This window comes from Erinaceus europaeus, chromosome 10 (assembly GCF_950295315.1).
Source record: "Erinaceus europaeus chromosome 10, mEriEur2.1, whole genome shotgun sequence".
Lineage (NCBI taxonomy): Eukaryota > Metazoa > Chordata > Mammalia > Eulipotyphla > Erinaceidae > Erinaceus > Erinaceus europaeus.
The window spans coordinates 107955233-107975949 of record NC_080171.1 but is presented as its reverse complement, the minus strand read 5'-3'; the positions used below and the strand labels follow the sequence as shown (position 1 = coordinate 107975949).

At 46.0% G+C, this 20717-nt stretch overlaps 1 protein-coding gene across 2 annotated transcripts in view; it reads left to right on the top strand.

The window, feature by feature from the left end:
- Window positions 1-8993, top strand: part of FANCC (FA complementation group C) — a 192669-nt gene extending 183676 nt beyond the window's left edge. For both annotated transcript variants that reach the window (XM_007539871.3, XM_060200477.1), the window contains exons 14-15: window positions 1138-1368; window positions 8159-8993. In XM_007539871.3, coding sequence (XP_007539933.1) covers window positions 1138-1368; window positions 8159-8302 — 375 coding nt within the window. In that variant the 3' untranslated portion in view covers window positions 8303-8993. The remainder of the gene's footprint in view (window positions 1-1137; window positions 1369-8158) is intronic.
- Window positions 8994-20717: the final 11724 nt, after the last annotated feature.

Below are 20717 nucleotides of genomic sequence, written 5' to 3'. Positions count from 1 at the left end.
CACATTGGCAGATCCACGTGGATAACAAGACACTGTTAGGCTCCTGTAGCTCAGACCAGGGCAGGCCAAGCCCAAGAGAGACGAGCCAGGTGGAGAGGGAGCGCTGGTTGGAGCACTGTGCCATCCCCGTGGAAGAGGATGTGCTGCAGTTTCTCACGGTCTTGCACTGTGGCCAGAATAGTTCACACAGCACTCCTAGGGTACTGGAGTTTATGACAGTCTCCACTGAACAAGGCCTCAACTTCCAGGGGGAAAAAAAAAAAATAAAGGACACACACAAAATTCATAAAATTGGTCATGGGAATTCTTAGAAAAGCCCTAAGTATTCTTTCAGAAATGATGGAACATCGCTGTTCATGAGTTCCATCTGGCATTTGGGACCTATGGCTTTCAGTTTTTGCTTTTGTCTTCTGAGTCGCAACTTGGTGTACTATTTCTTCAAGCAAGCAGAGGTCTCAGCGTGAGAATAAATGTTTTTTATGCAAAAGCAACTCAGAGATCTGTAACAATGACCATTATTCTGTGGATTCCAGAGACTTATGACCTCCTCGGCTTGAGCTTTAAACATGTATGAACAGACTGTTTCAATGTCTAAAACAAAACAAATGTGGTGTGTGTGTGTGTGTGTGTGTGTGTGTGCGCTTCACCCCACTCCCACCCCCACCCCAAGACAGCAGAAGGCAAAAGGAAAACCTCATTCTTATCAGAACATTGGCTCAGCGGAGGTCCGATTGCATGGGGCTTTAATTGATTTGTGGCCGTGATAGTGAGTGAGTCTTCAAGGAGCTTTTTGTTCTTCCCCCCCCCCCCCCCCCACAATATAAAAATCTGACTACATTCTGCTGAGGACTTTTCTCCATATCCTTTCATACAAGAAAAAAAAAAAAGAAGTCAATTTCTGGCATGGTGCCCTGGCTGCTTAGTGAGGAAGACGAAAGAAAGTCAAGAAATTTCCATTACGCCCATTTGGGTTTGTGTGGAGCCGTGTGTAAACCCAGACACAGGCCGCCTCTGTCTGCCCACCTCGGGCGCCAGTCTTCTTTTTTTCTGGGCTCGTTTCAAAGTGCTGAATAAATCCCAGAGCCCTTGTGTGTCAACTCTCCTCTAATCTCTCACTGTTATCATTACATTTCCCAGGTAGAGGTAAGGGCATTGCTTGGCTGCCTCAGGAAGCTGCTCAGAAGTTCCTCTCTCTTGGCCAGTGAGGTGCTGGCAGCAGCTCGAGAGTGTCGAGATGGAGACCCCAGACCAGCAGATGAAGAGAACCGAGAGGGCAAGCCCTGCCAACAGCTGGCCCACTGTCTCCTCCTGAACTTCTTGCTCTGGGCTCCTGGAGGCCACAGGATTGCCCGGGAAGTCATCACCCTTGTAAGTCTTCCCGTTCTCTAGCTTCCTAGTTCTCACTCACTGTCCAGATATAAAAGGAGACTTCCCACCAAAACAAGGTATGGCCTGTGGCAAATGTGTGCTGAAACATGAAAGGACAGACAGGCTGACAGCTGGACGGTACCTCAGAGCTTTTATGTTACCAAAGAGAAAGTGGAAGCTTACAGAGAAGAGATGCCTTCTCTTAGGTCATGGCTTCTGTCAGGACTGTAGTAAACGCTAGGCTTCCTGTACACTCAACACCATTCTTTCAGTTATATGCACAACCATCTTCCTCCTCAGGACATGAAACTTTAGTGAGAATGTGCTCATTGCCATGGTGCAAAGACTTTTGTTTCTTCATTTTAAAAAATGTTTGCCAGGGGGCTGGGTGGTGGTGTACCTGGTTAAGCGCATATGTTACCATGAAAAGGACCCAGGTTCAAGCCTCTAGGCCCCACCTGCCGGGGGAAAGCTTCACAAGTGGTGAAGCAGTACTGTGCTAGAGGTGTCTTTCTGTCTCTCTCCCCACCCTCAGTTTCTCTCTGTTCTATCAAATTTAGTTAAAAAATTCTCTAAAAAAGTGTTTTCCAATTACAAAGAACTCCTCCCTAAAACCTAGCTAACAGGAGCATTAATGAATGGTCCAAGTCTCAAGAGAGTTAGTCATATCCTTGTGTGTCATCCAAGGTGTAGGCTAGGGGCTGGACACTGGCATACTTGGTGGAGTGCACATGTTGCAATGCACAAGGACCCAAGTTCAAACTTTCAGCCCCCACCTGCAGGGGGGAAGCTTTGTGAGTGGTGAAGCAGTGCTGCAGGTGTCTCTTCCTCCCCTCACCCCCTTCACTCTGAGTTTCCCTCTGTCTCTGTCCTAACTAAAGCATATTTAAAAAGGCATATGCAATAAAAAAAGATAAATTAGATTTCATTGAACTTGAAAAATTTGTGCATCAAAAGATACTTTCAGAAGTAAAAAATAAAACTCAGAGGATGGGAGGAAATACTTTAAAAATCATGTACCTGGAAAGGGGTTAGTACCCAGAATAGATAGGAAATCCTCTCAGCAACAACAAAAAGTCAAAATGGGCAACAGCAAATTTAAATAGACATTTCTACAAAGAATGCAAACAAATAGTCAGTAAGCACATGAAAATGCTCAACCCTATTAGTCCTTATGTAAATGTAAATTAAGGCCCCAATCAGGCACCAGTCCTTACCCTCTTAGATGGCTATTATAAACAAAACAGCAACATGGAAACCAGCAGGTGTTGATGAGGATGTGGAGAGAGTATAATGCTATACATTTCTAGTTGGGAATGTTAAAATGGTACAGCTACTGTGAAGAAGAGTTTGGAAGTCGATCAAAAAGTTATACAAGAGATTTAATGTAGTGGGTTGTTGCAAAAGCCATGACATGTTTTTGCATAGAAAAAAATGTCGTAACTTATCCTACAACCGAGTCTGACCCAGCAACTCTGTATCTGTTTGTGTGCCCAAATGGATTGAAAGCAGTGACCCGAACAGATATTTCTACACCCATATTCCTAACAACAGTGTTCACAATTGCCAAGAGATAGAAAACAACCCAAATGCCCACCAACAGATGAATGAATAAGCAAAATGAGGTATTTACATACACTGGAATATTATTCTGTCTTTAAAAAGAAGGAAATTTTGACACATACACACACACACATACACACACTTCTATATGGATGAACCTTAGTATGGTTGTGCTAAGTGACATAAGCCAGATATAAAAGACAAATATTGTATAGGACTATTTATATGAGGGACCTAGAATAGTCAACTTCCTAGAGCAGAAACTAGTAAGGGTGACATGGGGGGGCATAGTGCTTAATGGGTACAGATTTTCTGTTTGGTATGATGTCAAAGTTCTGAACACTGATAGTAGTAATCATTAAGTATATCATTGTGAGTTCATCTCGTGCCAAAGAATAGTATGTTTTAATTATAAAAATAGATATCAAGTCTGTGGTTCCTACCTGCAATTGGTAGCTTCACAAGATGTGAAACAGTACAGGAGTCTCTCTTCCTCTCTCCTCCTCTATCTCCACCCCCCACCACACACACTTCTTCCTATTGTATCAAATTTACAAAAGAGAAGAAAGAAAAGAAGAGGAAAGGAAAGGAAAGGAAAGGAAAGGAAAGGAAAGGAAAGGAAAGGAAAGGAAAGGAAAGGAAAGGAAAAAATGACCATTGGGAGAGGTGGTTTCATCCTGCAGGCACCAAGCCCCAGAGATAAGCCTGGGGTTGGGGGCATTAGTGAGAGCAAGTTTCATTATGCATTATTTCACTATAATTTTTAAATTCTTTTATTGACATAATGTATATACTGAAAATACACATACAGAATAAAAATTTTTGTATTTATTTTACCCTTTTGTTGCTCTTGTTTTTTATTGTTGTTGTTATTGATGCTGCTATTGTTGGATAGGACAGAGAGAAATGGAGAGAGGAGGGGAAGACAGAGAGGGGGAGAGAAAGACACCTGCAGACCTGCTTCACCGCTTGTGAAGCGACTCCCCTGCAGGTGAGGAGCTGGGGACTCTCAAACTGGGGTCTTTATGAGGCGGTCCTTGCGCTTCGCACCATATGTGCTTAACCCGCTGTGCTACCACCCAACTCCCCAGAATAAAATTTTTTAAAGAAAATATAGATACTGAGGAAATACTATATACTATTACATACAGCTTGATGAATTTCACACACAGCAAACACCCATGCCATCAATAACCAGAATAAAAAGGCATATGCCCAGCCCCAGATACCCCTCCTGTTCCTATAGGGCTGCTCTGTGTGGACAGTCCCGGTGACCTCATATTGGGAGATTGGGCCAAGAACCTCAGAATAAACACCCAGAAGGCTCTTTTCAGTCCTCATAGAATAGCCAGCCTGCCATTCTCACTTCTGTTCTTTATAGAACATAGATATAGCAAAAGCAAAAAAAAAGGATTCAGATGTTGTGTGTTGGTGTCCTCTCCTCAAGGACCTACCTGAATACAATGATCCTTTGTGCATGTTACAAAATGCACAGAGTGCTCACTGCTGCATGCTTAGTCTAAGAGAACTGCTTGGGCAAGAACTCAGAAACAAAACACCTCCACATAGAGACATCGGTATAACCGGCTTTCCTTCTACGCAGGTATAAGTTATAATAGCCACTCTCCTGGTGATCAAGGTTAATCTCAGTAGGGCTAGTGTGTGTGTAGTGTACATGACCCTTCACCTCTGTGATCTTTCTACCCAGAACACATAATCTAAGACCAAATATGAGCAAAACACTTGTAAAACCACATATAAGGGACCTTCAACAAAAATACCTAGTCAGTATTCCTTAACACTATCAAGACCATCAAAAATGAGAGCAGTCCAAGAAGTTGTCACAGTCAAGAATCACTGAAGGAAATAATTATACATAATGTCGTAACTCAGACAGAACCTGGAGTACAAAAAGGACATCAAAGAAAAATTGGGGGGTTGGGGTGTGGGCGGTGGCACACCACCGGTTTAGGCATGCATAGGACACCATAGGAGTCCATAGGCAAGCATAAGGACTCACACAAGGATCCTGGTTTGAGCCCCTGGTTCCCCACCTGCAGGGGGCTTGCTTCACAAGTGTGAAGCAGGTCTGCAGGTGTCTGTCTTTCTTTCTCCCTATCTCCCCTCCCCTCTCATTTTCTTTCTGTACTGTCCAATAAAAAATGGAAAAAATGGCCTCTAGGAGCAGTGGATTCGTAGTGCACTGAAACCCAGCAATAACCCTAGAGGCAAAAAAAAAGAAGAAAAATTAGGGAGATCAGAATGATGTCTAGTCTTCCTGTGATGAGAATATCTTGATTAGTGTATTGCCCCCAAAGCAAAGGACTCTGGGGAAAGAGGACAGAGAGAGAGGTGGTGGGGGGAAGGCAGGGGGAGCTTGTCTGTATAAAAAAATGAAGTGACAGTGATACGGACATCAAGAAGCTGCTGGTTGGCAGCCCAGTTCATGCGTAGAACCCTTCTCAGCTTGGCTGGCCACCGGGAGATGGCTGAAGAGAGTTGGTGTTGTTCAGCTGTGGCCCATAGCCTTGCATAGCAAACATGCCGCTGAATATTGTCTTTTTTCTTATTATTCCCTTTTGTTGCCCTTCTTGTTTTATTGTTGGGTAGGACAGAGAGAAATGGAGAGAGGAGGGGAAGACAGAGGTAGAGAACTTTTTTTTTTAATATTTATTTATTTTCCCTTTTGTTACCCTTGTTTTTTTAATTGTTGTTGTAGTTATTGTTGTTGTTAATGATGACATCATTGTTAGATAGGACAGAGAATAGAGAGGAGGGGGAGAGAAAGATAGACACCTGCAGACCTGCTTCACAAGCTTGTGAATAGACTCCCCTGCAAAACGGGATCCTTCCGCCAGTCCTTGTGCTTTGTGCCACCTGTGCTTAACCCGCTGCGCTACTGCCCGACTGACTTCCTGAATATTGTCTTAACTGGTGGTTTGAAGGTAGTGGCTGGGGGGTTGCAGAGGGCTTAGGGTGGGTCAGGATCGGGGCAGGCTTTGCTTTCTGCCAGGCTAGCGTGGGGGTGTTTCTTCCCGGGCACGTGCTCTCTGGGTTGGAGAGAATTCATCTGGAGCTAACCTGGGCTGCTGCTTACTCAGCGTCGCGGGAGAGGAACCAGGAACTCGTGGCTGGGCGGGAATGCAATGCAATGCCTTTATTGATCAGAGACAACACTTTTTATATATCTCTTTAACCGGAAGTGGCAAGTGGTGGGACTATGGTGGGACTGTTTTAAGACTGAGTGAGAGGGAGAGAGAGAGAGAGAGAGAGAGAGAGAGAGAGACAGACCGAGACCAGAACACTGTTGTGGCATATGGAGTGCCAGGGATCAAACCCAGGGTCTCATGCTTGCAAACCTTGTATTCCTGCTACTGAGTCACCTCCCCATCCATGTGGAAGCCCAGTACTTTTTTTTTCTTATGGAGCCGGGTGGTGACGCACCTGGTTGAGCACACATAATACAATGTGCAAGAACCCAGGTTCAAGCCCCGGGTCCCCACTTGCAGAAGGAAAGCTTCATGAGTGGTGAAGCAGGGCTGCGGGTGCCTCTCTGTCTCTCCACCTCTCTATCTCCCCACTCCTCTCAACTTCTCGCTGTCTATCAAATAAATGAAGATTAAAAAGTTTTTTTTTTTAAGTAAACTACAGGGAGGGAGTCCGGCTGTAGCGCAGCGGGTTAAGCGCAAGTGGCGCAAAGCACAAGGACCGGCATAAGGATCCCGGTTCGAACCCTGGCTCCCCACCTGCAGGGGAGTCGCTTCACGGGCGGTGAAGCAGGTCTGCAGGTGTCTATCTTTCTCTCCTCCTCTCTGTCTTCCCCTCCTATCTCCATTTCTCTCTGTCCTATCCAACAACGACAACAACAATAATAACTACAACAATAAAACAAGGGCAACAAAAGGGAATAAATAAATTAAATAAATAAATAAACAACAAAAAAGTAAACTATACTCATTTTTTGGTATCTGTTACAGAGATAGCCTTCAGATGTTTAGCCATAGTAGCCCAAGGCCGTCTGCTTTTCCCTATTCACCCTGGGGCCTTCTGGTAGAGTGATTAAGCACGGTAGCTACGCAGATTTTACCCAGGAGACCTTTCACCCCCTGTTGGACATTAGGCCAGCTCCCCTGCATTGCTTGATACAATGGCCTATTTACAGAATCATTGTTTTGCCTGAAAGATCCCCACCCATGCCTACAAGGTACATTAATCCCGCCAGCCTGCTACCTTCCCAGAGTGCCTTGTTTTCTCCACCCCCTTTCCTAGCCAATCCCGTTCCTGACTTGCCACTTCCGTTTTACCCTATAAAGCCCACTGCTGTTCCTGGTTTTGCTCTTTTGTTTTCTCCGACCTGGAGAAGGGCTGGCGTGCATAGCGGCGGCCATTTTGCTAGCTCCACGTGACCTAACCGGGCTATGTTCACACCCGACTTGGGGCATCTGCATCAATAAATAATTGTATTACCATGCCGCCACGAGTTCGTCTTTCTCTCCAGTGAAGCTAGCCCGGCACTCACACAGCTAAATTGTGAGGTTCTCACCCTGTTTACTCAAATGAAATTCTTAGAGAAAAAAAAAAAGAAACTTATACACCCCAACAACTAAGTATGCCTTGACGCTATATTTAGCAAAACTGCAAACTCCTGTTTCTCCTTCTTCCTTGTGAAAATCAGGTGTTAACCATTAAGTGCCTATTAAAAAATGAGTGGCCCAGGTTGCTAACCCTAAATTGCCATTTATGAAACTGTTTGTATGAAAACAGGTGTCATTTTCTCTTCAGCGTTTCCAGTTCTCCTATCAGTACAAGCATTCTGCAGAAAGTCAAGCCACTATGTGTTGTTTTTCTCCTTTGCTCCCCACAGTAAGGAATTCCAAAGAGTGTGGCAGCCTTCCAGGAAATGCAGTTTGCGCTGGTAGTCTGAGTCTCAGGCCCTTTGTAAGGAGAGGGTGGTATCCGGAAATTACTGCTTACTGGAAGGTCAGCCTGAGGATGGACATGCTTCGCTAATCACCTTTAAAACAAAACAAAGGGGTTGGGGAGAGATAGCTCAGTGCTACAGAACTGAGCCATGCTCCAGTCTCTGTCTCTTTCTCTAATCAAAATAAATAAAACAGGAGGCCTCTGGAGCTATTAAGAACTTGACTGCTTTTCAGGGACTAGATATTTATAGTTGGTTCCCACTAGAAAGTGTTTTAATTTCGTTTCTCTTCTGTCCACATTACAGATGGCCCAAACTGATGAGATAACCCAGGAAATTATTGGCCTTCTTGAGCAAACCATCTATAGGTGGGATCAACTTTGCGTGGAAGCCCCTGAGTCAAGAGCACTGGTGAGAGAGCTCCTGGCAGAGTTATGTGGACAAGCCTAGCCTGTGAAGGTGGAGCTGCCATGCAAGGGCCATGCTCCCTTGAAGCCACATGTCAAAATGTGTAGCCACAAGTCAGTGGAATGAGACCCTCTCTGAACTGTGCAAATGAGCTACAGACATCCTGTGAGGGGTGCATTTTGCAAAGTGAGAGAAGATCAGTGCCTGAGCTGACGCTCAGATACGCTCATGAGTGATAGGATTATGCCTTCAGCACCTTTTACACCTACTCAAGCCCACAAGACTTGATCAGAGAAACAACTTAGTCAAGAGAGTACATTTCTATTTACGTTTCACCCATATCAAGTCAATTATTATTTGTTTCACATTCTAGAACCAAGCTAGACACTTATAAAGTGAGCAATTTAATAATGGCCTTTCCCCACAAATCTCTCCTCTTAGAAAGCAGATAATCATTATTGGTATTTCATTTAATCCATGTGGACTTAAGGTAAATCTAAACTCTCTTGCTTCCTTAAAAATTTTCTCAGGGGGAGTCAGATGTTGGCACCCCTGGTTAGGCACACATCACAATGCTATGTACATTACATTACCCGGGTTTGAACCCCCATGAAGAAAGCTTTGAGAGTGGTGAAGCAGTGCTGCAGGTGTCTCTGTCTCCCTCCTTCCCTATCTTCCCATTCCTCTCGATTTTTCACTGTGCCAATGAAATAAATAAAGGTAATAATAATAAAGTATGTATCTTCTTTAAAAAAAAAAAAATTCTCCGGGTTGGGTTGTGACACACGTTGCCATGCCTGAGAATCTGGGTTTAACCCCAGGTCCTCACCTGAAGGGGAGAATTTTCTTTTTCTACTTTTTTTGTTTTGTTTTTTGTTTAACCAGAGCACTGCTCAGCTCTGGCTTATGGTGGTGCTGGGGACTGAACCTGGGACCTTCAAGCAATGGAGCTTTGCTGCAGATATCTACTTCTCTCTGCCTCTCTTCCTCTACTTCTTAATGATTTAATGTTGATTTACAAAATTATGAGACAACAGGGATATAATCCCACACTGTTCATACCACCAGAGCTCTCTGTCCCCACTCCCTCCATTAGAAACTGCAGTAGTTCTCTCAGGGTCCTAGATATGAATTGACTATTATTTCTAAATTTTTATTATTTGTCTTTTTTTTTCCCTCCAGTCACTGGGGCACTGTGAATCCATGGCCACCTTTCTTTTCTTTTTCCCCATCGTTTTATTTGCTAGGACAGGGAAGAACTGAGAGGGAAGGGGAGGTAAAGAGGGAGAGAGAACAAGAGACAGCTGCAGACCTGCTTCGCCGCTTGTAAAGTGTCTCTGCTGCAGCTGGGGAGCTTAAACAAGGCTAAACTTGCTCAGGGTCCTTGTGACCAGTACTAAGTACACTTAACCAGGTGCACCACTACCTGGCCCTCTCCATTTTTTTTTTCTATGATCCTATCTTCTCTTCCTTTCTAAGTCATACCAACACCTATTACTGCTTCCTAGTGTCCTTCCTTTTTGCCTCTTCTCTCTCTGGGTCTTGATGGAATTGGAGCTCGGAGCCCCGTGCGCATCTTCCCCTAACATTTCTCCCCCACTAAGAGTATGGGCCAAAATTCTTTATGGGGTGCAGAAGGTGGAAGTTACAGCTTCTGTAATTGCTTCTCTGCTGGACATGGGCATTGGCAGGTCAGTCCATAGCCCCCTCTCTTCCTCTATTTCTGTCTCCCTCTATCAAAAAAAAGGGGGGATAAAGGAAAGAAGAAGCAAGAAAGAGGAAGGAAGGAGGGAAGGGATGGAAGAAGGGAGGTAGGAAGGCTGGGTGAAAAGTGGTTACTGGGAAAGGTACCGGAATTGTGCAGGCATGCCATGGCACAGTGATAACCCTGGTGGCAATACATATATTTATCCAGGACAGTCAATATCCATCAGGTTTCCCTTGGTACCCTCTGAGCAGGCCAAAGGGAAGGAGTCCTGTGGTGGTGACAGGAGGTAAGGGCCACAGCAGGCACATGCACTAGGCCTGCTGTGCGGAGCAGCAGTGATCAGCCATGAAATAAAACTGATCCCGGGGCTGATTTCACCTTTATCTCTAAGGCTGACTTTTGCTCAAAGACTGTGGACGGCATGCATATGGGACAAGCTCTGGAAACCTTTGAAAAGCCAGTAACCTCAGTTGTCTTGTTAACTGAAAGGGGATTTGGAAATTGGTAATAGATGCTTAGTACTTCCAAGATTAATATGCATTTCACAGGGCTTGAAGTTTTTCCCTCTTTTTTCAGGTGTATTCTTAACTTGTACTGATTGTACGCTCTTTTGTGTGTGTCTTGTTTGTTGAGTGAGTCACAGCTTGCTTTTATATCCACGTTGGTTTCTGTATTAGTCATCTCTGAATCTCATCAGCCTTGGTTCCTGTTGGAGGTATGAGTAAAGCTTTGTTGGATTAGAGGTTGAACTTTTAAGGGATTTACTTGTTTTTGTGTATAGCTGCACTAATGAATCCACCTTAACACCTGGAAAATTCCAAGAACTTTTCACCTGTGTCTTGCTTTAAGAAATAATTTTTGCGGGGGAGGAAGGTGGTGGTGCACTTGGTTGAGCGCACACTCAATGTGAAAGGACCCAGTATGGAGCCCCTGGCTCCCACCTGCTGGGGGAAAGCTCTGTGAATGGTGAAGCAGTGTTGCAGGCATCTCTCTGACTCTCTCTCTCTCTCTCTCTCTCTCTCTCTCTCGCTCTCTCTCTGTCACCCCTCTCCTCTCAATTTCTGGCTGTCTTTATCCAATAAATAAATAAGGATAACAAAATTTGAAAAAGAAGATAAAAGAAACATTTTAGGGGACAGTGGCACACCCGGTTGAGCCACACATTGCCCTGCACAAGAACCCAGGTTCAAGCCCCTGGTCCCCACCTGCAGGAGGGAGACTTCACGAGCAGTAAACAGTGCTGCAGGTGTGTGTTTCTCTCTCTCCTTCCTCCCCTCTCTATCTCCCCCACACCTCTCAGTTTCTCTCTATCCTATCAATTAAAATGAAAAAGTAAAACAAAAAAAAAGGGGGGAGGGATGCCCTGCACAGACACCAAGCCCCTTCGATAACTCTGGTAGCAAAGGAAAGGAGAATGGGAGGAAACGTTTGGGGGCCAGAGAAATAGCTCACTTGGTAAAACTCAGTGCTCAGATGGAGAGGGATCCACTGCGGAAGAGAGGGAAGTGACATGCTCCCTTTAAAATTTAAGGGTGTGGGAGTCAGGTGGTAGTGCAGTGGGTTAAGCGCTTAACCTGCTGCACTTGGCGCAAAGCGTAAGGACCGCGTAAGGATCCCAGTTCGAGCCTCCAGCTCCCCACCTGCAGGGGAGTCGTTTCACAGGCGGTGAAGCAGGTCTGCAGGTGTCTGTCTTTCTCTCCCCCTCTCTGTCTTCCCCTCCTCTCTCCATTTCTCTCTGTCCTATCCAACAACGACGAAATCAATAACAACTATAATAACTACAACAATAAAAAAATAAGGGCAACAAAAGGGAAAATAAATATTAAAAAATAAAAAACCAAAGGTGTGGGGAGGGCAGGTGGGGGCACACCCGGTGGAGCACACGTGTCACTATGCATAAAGACCTGGGGGCTTCATAAATAGAGAAGCAGAGTTACAGGAGTCGCTCTCCCTTTTTTTTTTTTAATATTCCCTTTTTGTTGCCCTTGTTTTATTGTTGTAGTTATTGTTGTTGATGTTGTTGTTGCTGGAAAGAACAGCAAGAAATGGAGAGAGGCGAGGAAAACAGGGAGAGAGAGAGACACCTGCAGACCTGCTTCACCGCCTGTGGAGCGACTCCCCTGCAGGTGGGGAGCCGGGGGCTTGAACCGAGATCCTTTTCAGCACGTGTGCTTAACCCACTAAGCTACCGACTGACTCCCTCTCTCTCCCCTTCTATCCCCCTTTGTCTCTGTTTCTCTCTGTCTCTATCAAAAAGAATTTTAAAAAATGGCCACCGGGGCCAGTGGGTTTTTCATGCAAACACCAAGAATAATGCTAATGGCAATAAACAATTTAAATAAATTACAAAGCCAGTGGAAGGCTGGGAGATAGTTTCAAGCCTAAGCAGCACCACTTCAGAGGGTCAACCTGCAGGACTCTGAGGCGTGCTTCATGAACTGTGGAGCAGTGGTATATGGTGTCTCCTCTTTTTTTCTTCCTCTCTCCTTCCTTCCTTTTTTTCCCTCTTTTTTTTTTAATGTTTAATTTATTATGGGCTAGTGACAGAAACTGAGAGGGGGTGGGGGAGATAGAGGGAAAGAGAAACACCTGTAGACCTACATCACCACACAGTAAGCTTCCCCCCTCCCCTGTAAGTGGGGGCCAGGCGCTTGAACCCAGGTCCTTGCCTACTGTAATGTGTGTGCTTAACCAGATGCGCCACTGCCTGGCCCCTCTTTCCTGAAATTAAAATAATAATCAACAAGAATAATGGGAGCCCACTAGGAGCAATGGAATTTCTGTAAAACAAAAGAAATACTGAGGAGCCTGGGCAGAGGTGCACCTGGTTTAGTGCACATACTACAGAGCACAAGGTCCTGCATACGATCTGGGTTTGAGCCCTTGCTTCCTACCTACAGGGGGGATGCAAAGCAGGTCTGCAGGGGTCTATCCTTCTCTCTGTCTCCCGCCTCTTCAGTTTCTCTGTCCTATCCAATAAAATGGGGGGGGGGGATGGTTGCCAGGAGCAGTGGATTCATAGTGCCGGCGCCAAGCCCCAGCGATAATCCTGGAGCCAAAAACAAACAAACAAACCAAAGGAGAGACCTAACTCATTTGGAGGGACACCTACCTTGCCGTGTACCTGACTCTCGTTGGAACCCAGGAAACACATGGTAAATGCTGCAGCCCTGCGGAAAGCCCCAGTACTGCGGTGTCTCCCTCTTTAAAAATATTATTTTATTTAAAAGGGCAGAAAAATTGAGAAAAATTCACCACTCACAAAGCTTCCCCCACTGCAAGTGGGGAGTAGGGGGCTTGAACCCAGGTCCTTGCACATGGTATCATATGCTTAACTAGATGTGTCACTGCCCAGCTCCCCCTCTCCATGTACCTCTAGCTAAATGAAAAAGGCAAGGGTAATGCAATCACCCATGTGCAAAGCCCTAGCCCCTCAAAAAAAAAAAAGAAAAGGCAATAGGCAATACCAGTGTTTTACTGTCTCCAGATCAAGCCCACACCAGCCACCATAGAGAAAGGCAGCTGTAGCGCAGGGGTCGGGGGAGATGGGTGGTGGTGCAGCCTGCTAAGTGCACATAGCACCATGCACAAGGACTTGAGATCGAGTCTCCCACTTCCCACCTGCAGGGGAACGCTTCATGAGCAGGGAAGCAGTTGCTGCCAGTGTCTCTCTTTCTCTCCCTTTCTTTATCTCCCCAGCCCTCTCAATTTCTCTCTGTCCTGTCAAATAAAAATAGAAAGGAAAATGGGGGGGGGGGGAATAGGTCACCAGGAGCAGGGGCTTCATAGTGCAGGTACCTAGACCCGGCGATAACCCTGGTGGCAAAAGGTGGGGGGAGAGAAATGCAATTGGAGCAAAGAAAAGTATTCAGTAAACTACTTCTCTCCCTAGGACACACGGAGTGTCTTTTCTTTCTTTCTTTATTTCCTTTTGTTGCCCTTGTTTTGTTGTTGTAGTTATTGATGTTGTTGGGTAGGACAGAGAAATGGAGAGAGGAGGGGAAGACAGAGAAGGGGAGAGAAGGATAGACACCTGCAGACCTGCTTCACTGCCTGTGAAGCGACTCCCCTGCAGGTGGGGAGCCGGGGGCTCGAACCGGGATCTTTATGCCGGTCCTTGCGACTTAACCCACTGCGGTATTGCCCAACTCCCCCCCCTTTTTTTTCTAGACGTACAAAGAATTAAGATTTCAACTGGAAAACGGGGCCTGATAAAAATGCGGTTGAGGGGACCGGGTGGTAGCGCAGCAGTTTAAGCACACGTGGCGCGAAGCGCAAGCACCGGCGTAAGGATCCAGGTTCGAGCCCCTGGTTCCCCACCTGCAGGGGGGGGGGGGGGTCACTGTTGCTGAGGAGTTATTCTGATGCAGTCTCCGCCCCCAGGTTTTACTAGCCCCGCGAAATGCTAGCAGTGCCCCCTTCAACCAATCCTGGCCCCACACGTCACCCCTGGTTGTCGCCCAATAAAAAGCCCCCTCACCCCCCCCTCTCTCTGGGCTCTCAGCTCCCCCTTTCTCAGATCTTGCCCCCTTCTCTCCCCCCGTGGTCAGGTAGTGGGGTCGGCCATTGCCGGCTGGCCCCACGTGGTCTGAACCAAACCCCCCCCCCCATCCTATAATAAAGATTTGTGTACCCCTTTGCTCTGGACGTCCACTCTCTTCTCCGCGGTGCAGCCCGACACCAGACCGCCACAACAACAGGTCACTTCACACGCAGTGAGGCAGGTCTGCAGGTTTCTATCTTTCTCTCCCCCCGTTTTCCCCTCTTCTCTTGATTTCTCTCTGTCCTCCCCAACAATAAAAAATAACAAAATGGGAAAAATGGCCTCTAAGAGCCGTGGATTCATAGTGCAGGCACCGAGCCCCAGTGATAACCCTGGAGACAAGAAAAAAAAAAGTTGAATCTGTGGGATATCATGTGGTTCCCTGTCACTTAGAATAGAGGCAAATCACCAGGCTGCCTGGGCAAGGTCATGCTAGCACTGCCCTGTCCAGCTGTGCTTCACACAGCGCTGCAGGTGCAGGAGCCTGTGATGTGACAGGAGCACGGTCAGCTCACTGTGGTACTTGGAGCGAATGGGAGGGAAGTGTAGGGAATTCTTTCAGGTATTATAACTTGTGTCTGAAATGCTCTTGACACAACCTAACAACTGTAATAAAATGGTTATGCAAAAGGACTTTCATGCCCGAGGCTCCAAGCTCCCAGGTTCAATCCCCAGCACCACCATCACAAGCCAGCGCTGAGCAGTGCTCTAGTGCTTCTCTGTTGTTCTCTCTGTATCTCATTAAAACAAAATGAATTTAAAAAAAAATACCAAAAGTAAGCTGTGAAACTGAGATAAATAGTTCCCGAAGTCTCAATAAAATAAAGAAGTTTTTGATAGGGGGGCCTGGGTGGTGGTGCCCCGATTAAGTGCACATGTTACCAAGCGCAGGGACCAGGCTTAGAGCCCCCGCTCCCCACCTGCAGCGGGAATGCGTTACAAGTGGTGAAGAAGGTCTGCAGGTGCCTTTCCTTCTCCTTCTCCTCCGCCTCCTCCTCTTTCTCTTTCTTCTTCTTTTACCAGAGCACTGATCACCTCAGATTTTTGGTGGTGTAGGGGATTGAACCTGGGACTTCAGAGCCTCAGGGATGAGAATCTCTTTGCATAACCATTATGCTATTTACCCCTGCCCACAGGTGTCTTTCTTTTGCTCTTCCTATCTGTGTCCTCCTCTCTCAATTTCTCTCAGTCCTATCTAGTTAAAAAAAAAAAAAAAAAAAAGGAGTCGGGCAGTAGCACAGCAGGTTAAGCGCAGGTGGCACAAAGCGCAAGGACCGGCGGAAAGATCCCGGTTCAAGCCCCCAGCTCCCCACCTGCAGGAGAGTCACTTCACAGGTCTGCAGGTGTCTGTCTCTCTCCCCCTCTCTGTCTTCCCCTCCTCTCTCCATTTCTCTCTGTCCTGTCTAACAATGACGACATCAATAACAACAATAAAAAATAATAAAGGCAACAAAAGAGAAAATAAATATTTTTTTAAAAAGGAAAATAACCAAGAAAGAAAGGCTGCAAGGGGTGGTGGAGTTGTAGTGCTGGCACCAAGCTCCAGTAATAACCTAAGTAGCAAAAGTTTTTGGAGTCTGTGTGGTAGCGCAGCAGGTTAAGCGCACGTGGCACAAAGTGCAAGGACCAGCTCCAGAATCCCGGATGAAGCCCCCAGCTCCCCACCTGCAGGGGAGTCTCTTAACAAGTGGTGAAGCAGGTCTACAGATGTCTATCTTTCTTTCCACCTCTCTATCTTCCTTTCCTCTCTCGATTTCTCCCTGTCCTGTGAAATAACAACCATCACAATAACAGTAGCAATAAGGGCAGCAAAAATGGAAAAAAATGGCCTCCAGCAGCAGGCGCTGAGCCCCAGGAATAACCCTGGAGGCCAAAAACAAAAGTTTTGGATAAAACATTCTAGAACAAAGATGGTATTAACTTTTAGAAAAATAAATAAGTAAATAAATAAAATCATTTTACTAAGAAAAGAACCAAGTCCAAAACTGAAGGGAAGAAAGACCTTACTGACCACTTTTAGTGCAACAGAACTTCATGACAGTTGTGAACTCTGTTAACATTTAGGATTTGTCATGGTGGGGGAGATAGTTCATCTATTTATGATAGTTCATCTAATTTTACTCCTGCACCGCCAGGAGTAAAGTTTTATAGAGTAGTGCTGTGGTGTCTTTTTTGTCTCTCTCCCTTTCTATCAAAGCAAAGTGAAAAAGGAATCCACGAGGACCAGAGTAAAATAACAGGCTCAGAGCCCCAGCAATGACCCCAGTGGGAAGCAAATTAAATTTGTGATTTTTTTTTGTATTGTTAAATTATAAATTTTTTAAAAGTCATAATGTACCAAATTTTATATTCGTTAACTACTATAATATTTCTCAGAAAAAGCTTTCCTCCACTCTTCAGTTGTGAAAAGCTTTAGACGTAGGGGCCGGGCAGTGGTGCATCTGGTTAAGTGCACATGGTACTAAGTTCAAGGATTCACGCAAGCACTCACACAAGGGTCTACATGAGGATCTGTGTTTGATCCCTGCTCCCCATCTACAGGGAAGGCAGTTCACGAACAAAGTAGGTCTGCAGGTGTCTCCCTCTCTATCTGCCCCTCCTCTCTCAATCTCTCTCCATCCTATCAAATACAATTTAAAAAAGGAAAAATTGGCCGCCAGGAGCAGTGGATTCATAGTGCAGGCACCAAACCCCAGCTATAACCAGGAAGGGGGGAAAACTTCAGATCTAATAAAACCTAGAAGGATCTTGGAAAGTTTCCGATGGAGGGGATGGGATATGGAATTCTGGTGGTGGGAATTGTACCCCCTCTTGTCCTACGGTCTTGTCAATCATTATTAAATCAATAATAAAAATAAAACAGAAAAACAAAAACACTTGGAAGGGTCTGGCTCTGGAGAATATCACCCACAGTTAGATCTCTGTGCCTGGGTACCTCCCTGCTAGATACCTTGAAATTGGGGTTCTACTGGTAAGGAGTGCATGCTAAGAAGTGGGGGTTGCAGACACAGTTAAAGGGGACTGCTAAAAACTGATGAAATGCAACACACACACACAAACACATCCACAACCTGTGATCCAGGTCTAAACATGGTCACTTAGTGTAAGCTGTTCTTGTAGGTGTCCCTCCATTTCTGAAGAGAACTTGTCTAGCAATGCACAGCACACAGCCCTTTCCCCCAAGACTGTCATCCCTGGGTCACCTGGACTTCATTGGAAGAAGGAATATGCACTGCAGTGCTCAACCACCTAGACGACCCCTACCAACCCTGGCTTTCCTGCAGATGGGAACTCTTTTCTTTTCTTTTCTTTTCTTTTCTTTTCTTTTCTTTTCTTTTCTTTTCTTTTCTTTTTTTGCCTCCAGTCACTAGGGCTCAGCGCTGGCACTACAAATCCACTGCTCCTGGTGGCCATTCCCCCCTTTTTAAAAATTGTATTTGATAGGGCAGAGAAAAATCGGAAGGGGACAAGGAAGGAGATAGAGCAGGAGAGAGAAACAGAGACACCTGCTTCACTGCTTGTGAAGCGTCCCCACTGTAGGAGGGAAGCCAGGGGCTCAAGCCCAGTTCCTTGCGTGAGTCCTTGCATGCGGTACCATGTGTACCACTGCCTGGGCCCCAGACAGAAATGTTACAAGGACTTTCTAGACCTTTACTCTGCTTCCTGCCACAACACACTGGAGGCCTCTCCCTGTGTCCAGTGTCACCTGAGAGAGCTGGTACTGAGTGAGTACTACAAGTTTCTGCAGAAGCCCCTGCTTCACAGGACCTGCCTTTCTCTACTTAGCATCAGGGCAGGGTACTGGCCCAAATCAAGAAAGACGGGGGCCAGGTGGTGGTGCACCAAGTTAAGTACACATAGTACTAGGCCCAAAGACCTGGGTTGGAGCCCTCTGGCTCCCCACCTGCAGGGAGACGCTTCACAGATGGTGAAGCAGGTCTGCAGGTGTCTATCTTCCTCTCTCCCTCTCTATCCCAATTTTTCTCTGTCCTATTTAGTAAAATGAAAAAAAAAATGGCTGCCAGGAGTGGTGGATTCATAGTGCCCCAGTGATAACCCTGGAGGCAGGTGAAAAAAAGAGTTCAGAGGACAGGAGAAGGGAGATGCCAAGAACAGCAACTTGAAAGAGAAGGCTGGAGAATATGTCCGCTAGTCTTTAAACCACTAGAAAAACCCAAGAGAAGTGTGTCTTGTATTGTCCAGAGCGGGGAAAACAAAACACAGCAGTGTTTGCACAATGAGAACAAATACATAGAGAATGTTTCTTGTTATAAATAGTTCAACTGATTTTGCTTCCTTAGGAAGAAATCTTTTTTTTTTTTTTTTGCCTTCAGGGTTATCGCTGGGGCTCAGAGCCTGCACTGAGGATCTGCTGCTCCTGGTGGCGATTTTTTCCACTTTTGTTGTTGTTGTTGGATGGACAGAGAGAAGTTGAGAGAGGAGGGGAAGACAGAGTGGGAGAAAAAGACATCTACAGACCTGCTTCACCACTTGGGAAGTGACACCCCACCCCCCACATGTGAGGAGCTGGGGGCTCGAACTGGAATCCTTGCGCGGCCCTGCGCTTCGCACTATGTGCACTTCCTGGCGTGCTGCCACCTGGTTCCCAAGAGAAGTAAATTTCAAACTCAAAGCTCTCTGCTTTTTCCTCCCTTTCCAGCTGTTCCTACGTGCCCAAGCCCTACCCCCAGGACTAGAAATGGACTTCTTTCTTCTGCTCAACACTGAGTTTTAACAGACTCTAGAGACAATGCCAAGATGCTCATCATCACTGAGCTCTTCACTCCAAACAAACCAAAATTAAGTGGCACATTGTAGGCTCAGTGAGCAGAGTGCATGCCTTGCATGAGTGAAGTCTCCAGTTTGATTCTGCCCCACTTATGCCAAATCAGAGGAGTGCACTGGTTCTTTCTTTCCCTCTCTCTTACATAAATTTAAAAGTTAAGGCAACCTGAGGACCCAGAGGTCCCAGGTTCAATCCCCAGCACTACCTTATGCCAGAGTTAAGCAGAAATCTGGTCTCACTGCCGTCTCTGGCTTGCTCTTTGTCTCTTTCATTTCCTAGTAAATAAATCTTATAAAGGTATTTTATTTTATTTTTGCCTCCAGGATTTTTCTGGGGCTCGGTGCCTGCACTACAAATCTACTGCTCCTGGAGGCTATTTTTTCCCTTTTGTTGCCCTAGTTGTTTATTGTTGTTGTTATTATTCTGTCATTGCTGTCATTGTTGTTGGATAGGACAGAGAGAAAAGGAGAGATGAGGGGAAGACAGAGAGGGAGAAAGATAGACCCCTGCAGACTTGCTTCACCGCCTGTGAAGCGACTCCCCTGCAGGTGGGGAGCTGGGGCTCGAACTGGGATTCTTACTCCCCTAGTGCTTCACGCCATGTGCGCTTAACCTGCTGCACTACCGCCTGATCTCATAAAGGTTTTTTAAAAACAAAGTTCTGGTGATCTGGGAGGTGACACAGTGGTAAAGCTTTACTCTCAAGCATGAGGTCCCGAGTTTGATCCCTAGCAGCACATGTGCCAGAGTGATGTCTGGTTCTTTCTCTCTCCTCCTGTATCATAAATAATAAAATCTTAAAAAAAAAAGTTCTGAATATTTTTAAATAAATATGGGGCCAGGAGATATGCCACATTGTAAAGCTGGACTAGAGCCCCAGTTGACATATGGGAACTCCATGCAGAGAGGCAACTTCACAGGTGGCACAGTGGTGCTGTGGTATCTCCCCTCTTTCATTTTTGTCTCTCTGAGGCTCAGTACTGACACTAAGAATCCACTGCTCCTGGTGAAGAGTAGCACAGGGGCTGAGTGGTGCACCAGGTTAAGCACACACAGTATGAAGCGCAAGGATTGGCACAAGGATTCCGGTTTGAGCACCCAGCTCTCCACTGGTGGCGGGGTGGTCACTTCACAAGCGGTGAAGCAGGTCTATAGGTGTCTTTCTGTCCTCTCTATCTTCCCTCCCCTCTCAATTTTTCTCTGTCCTACCCCAAAAAAAAAAAAATCTGGGGTGGGGAAGCCACCAGGAGCAGTGTATTTGTAGTGCCCACATCAAGCCCCAGTGATAACCCTGGAGGCAAAAAAAAAAATTGCATATACCTTAAAAGTTGATACCAGGCAGTTATGAGGTCTATCACGTAAGCCCACTCCTTGTGTGCTTACAAGTACCCAGAAAACTTACCTACCTTGAACAGATGGG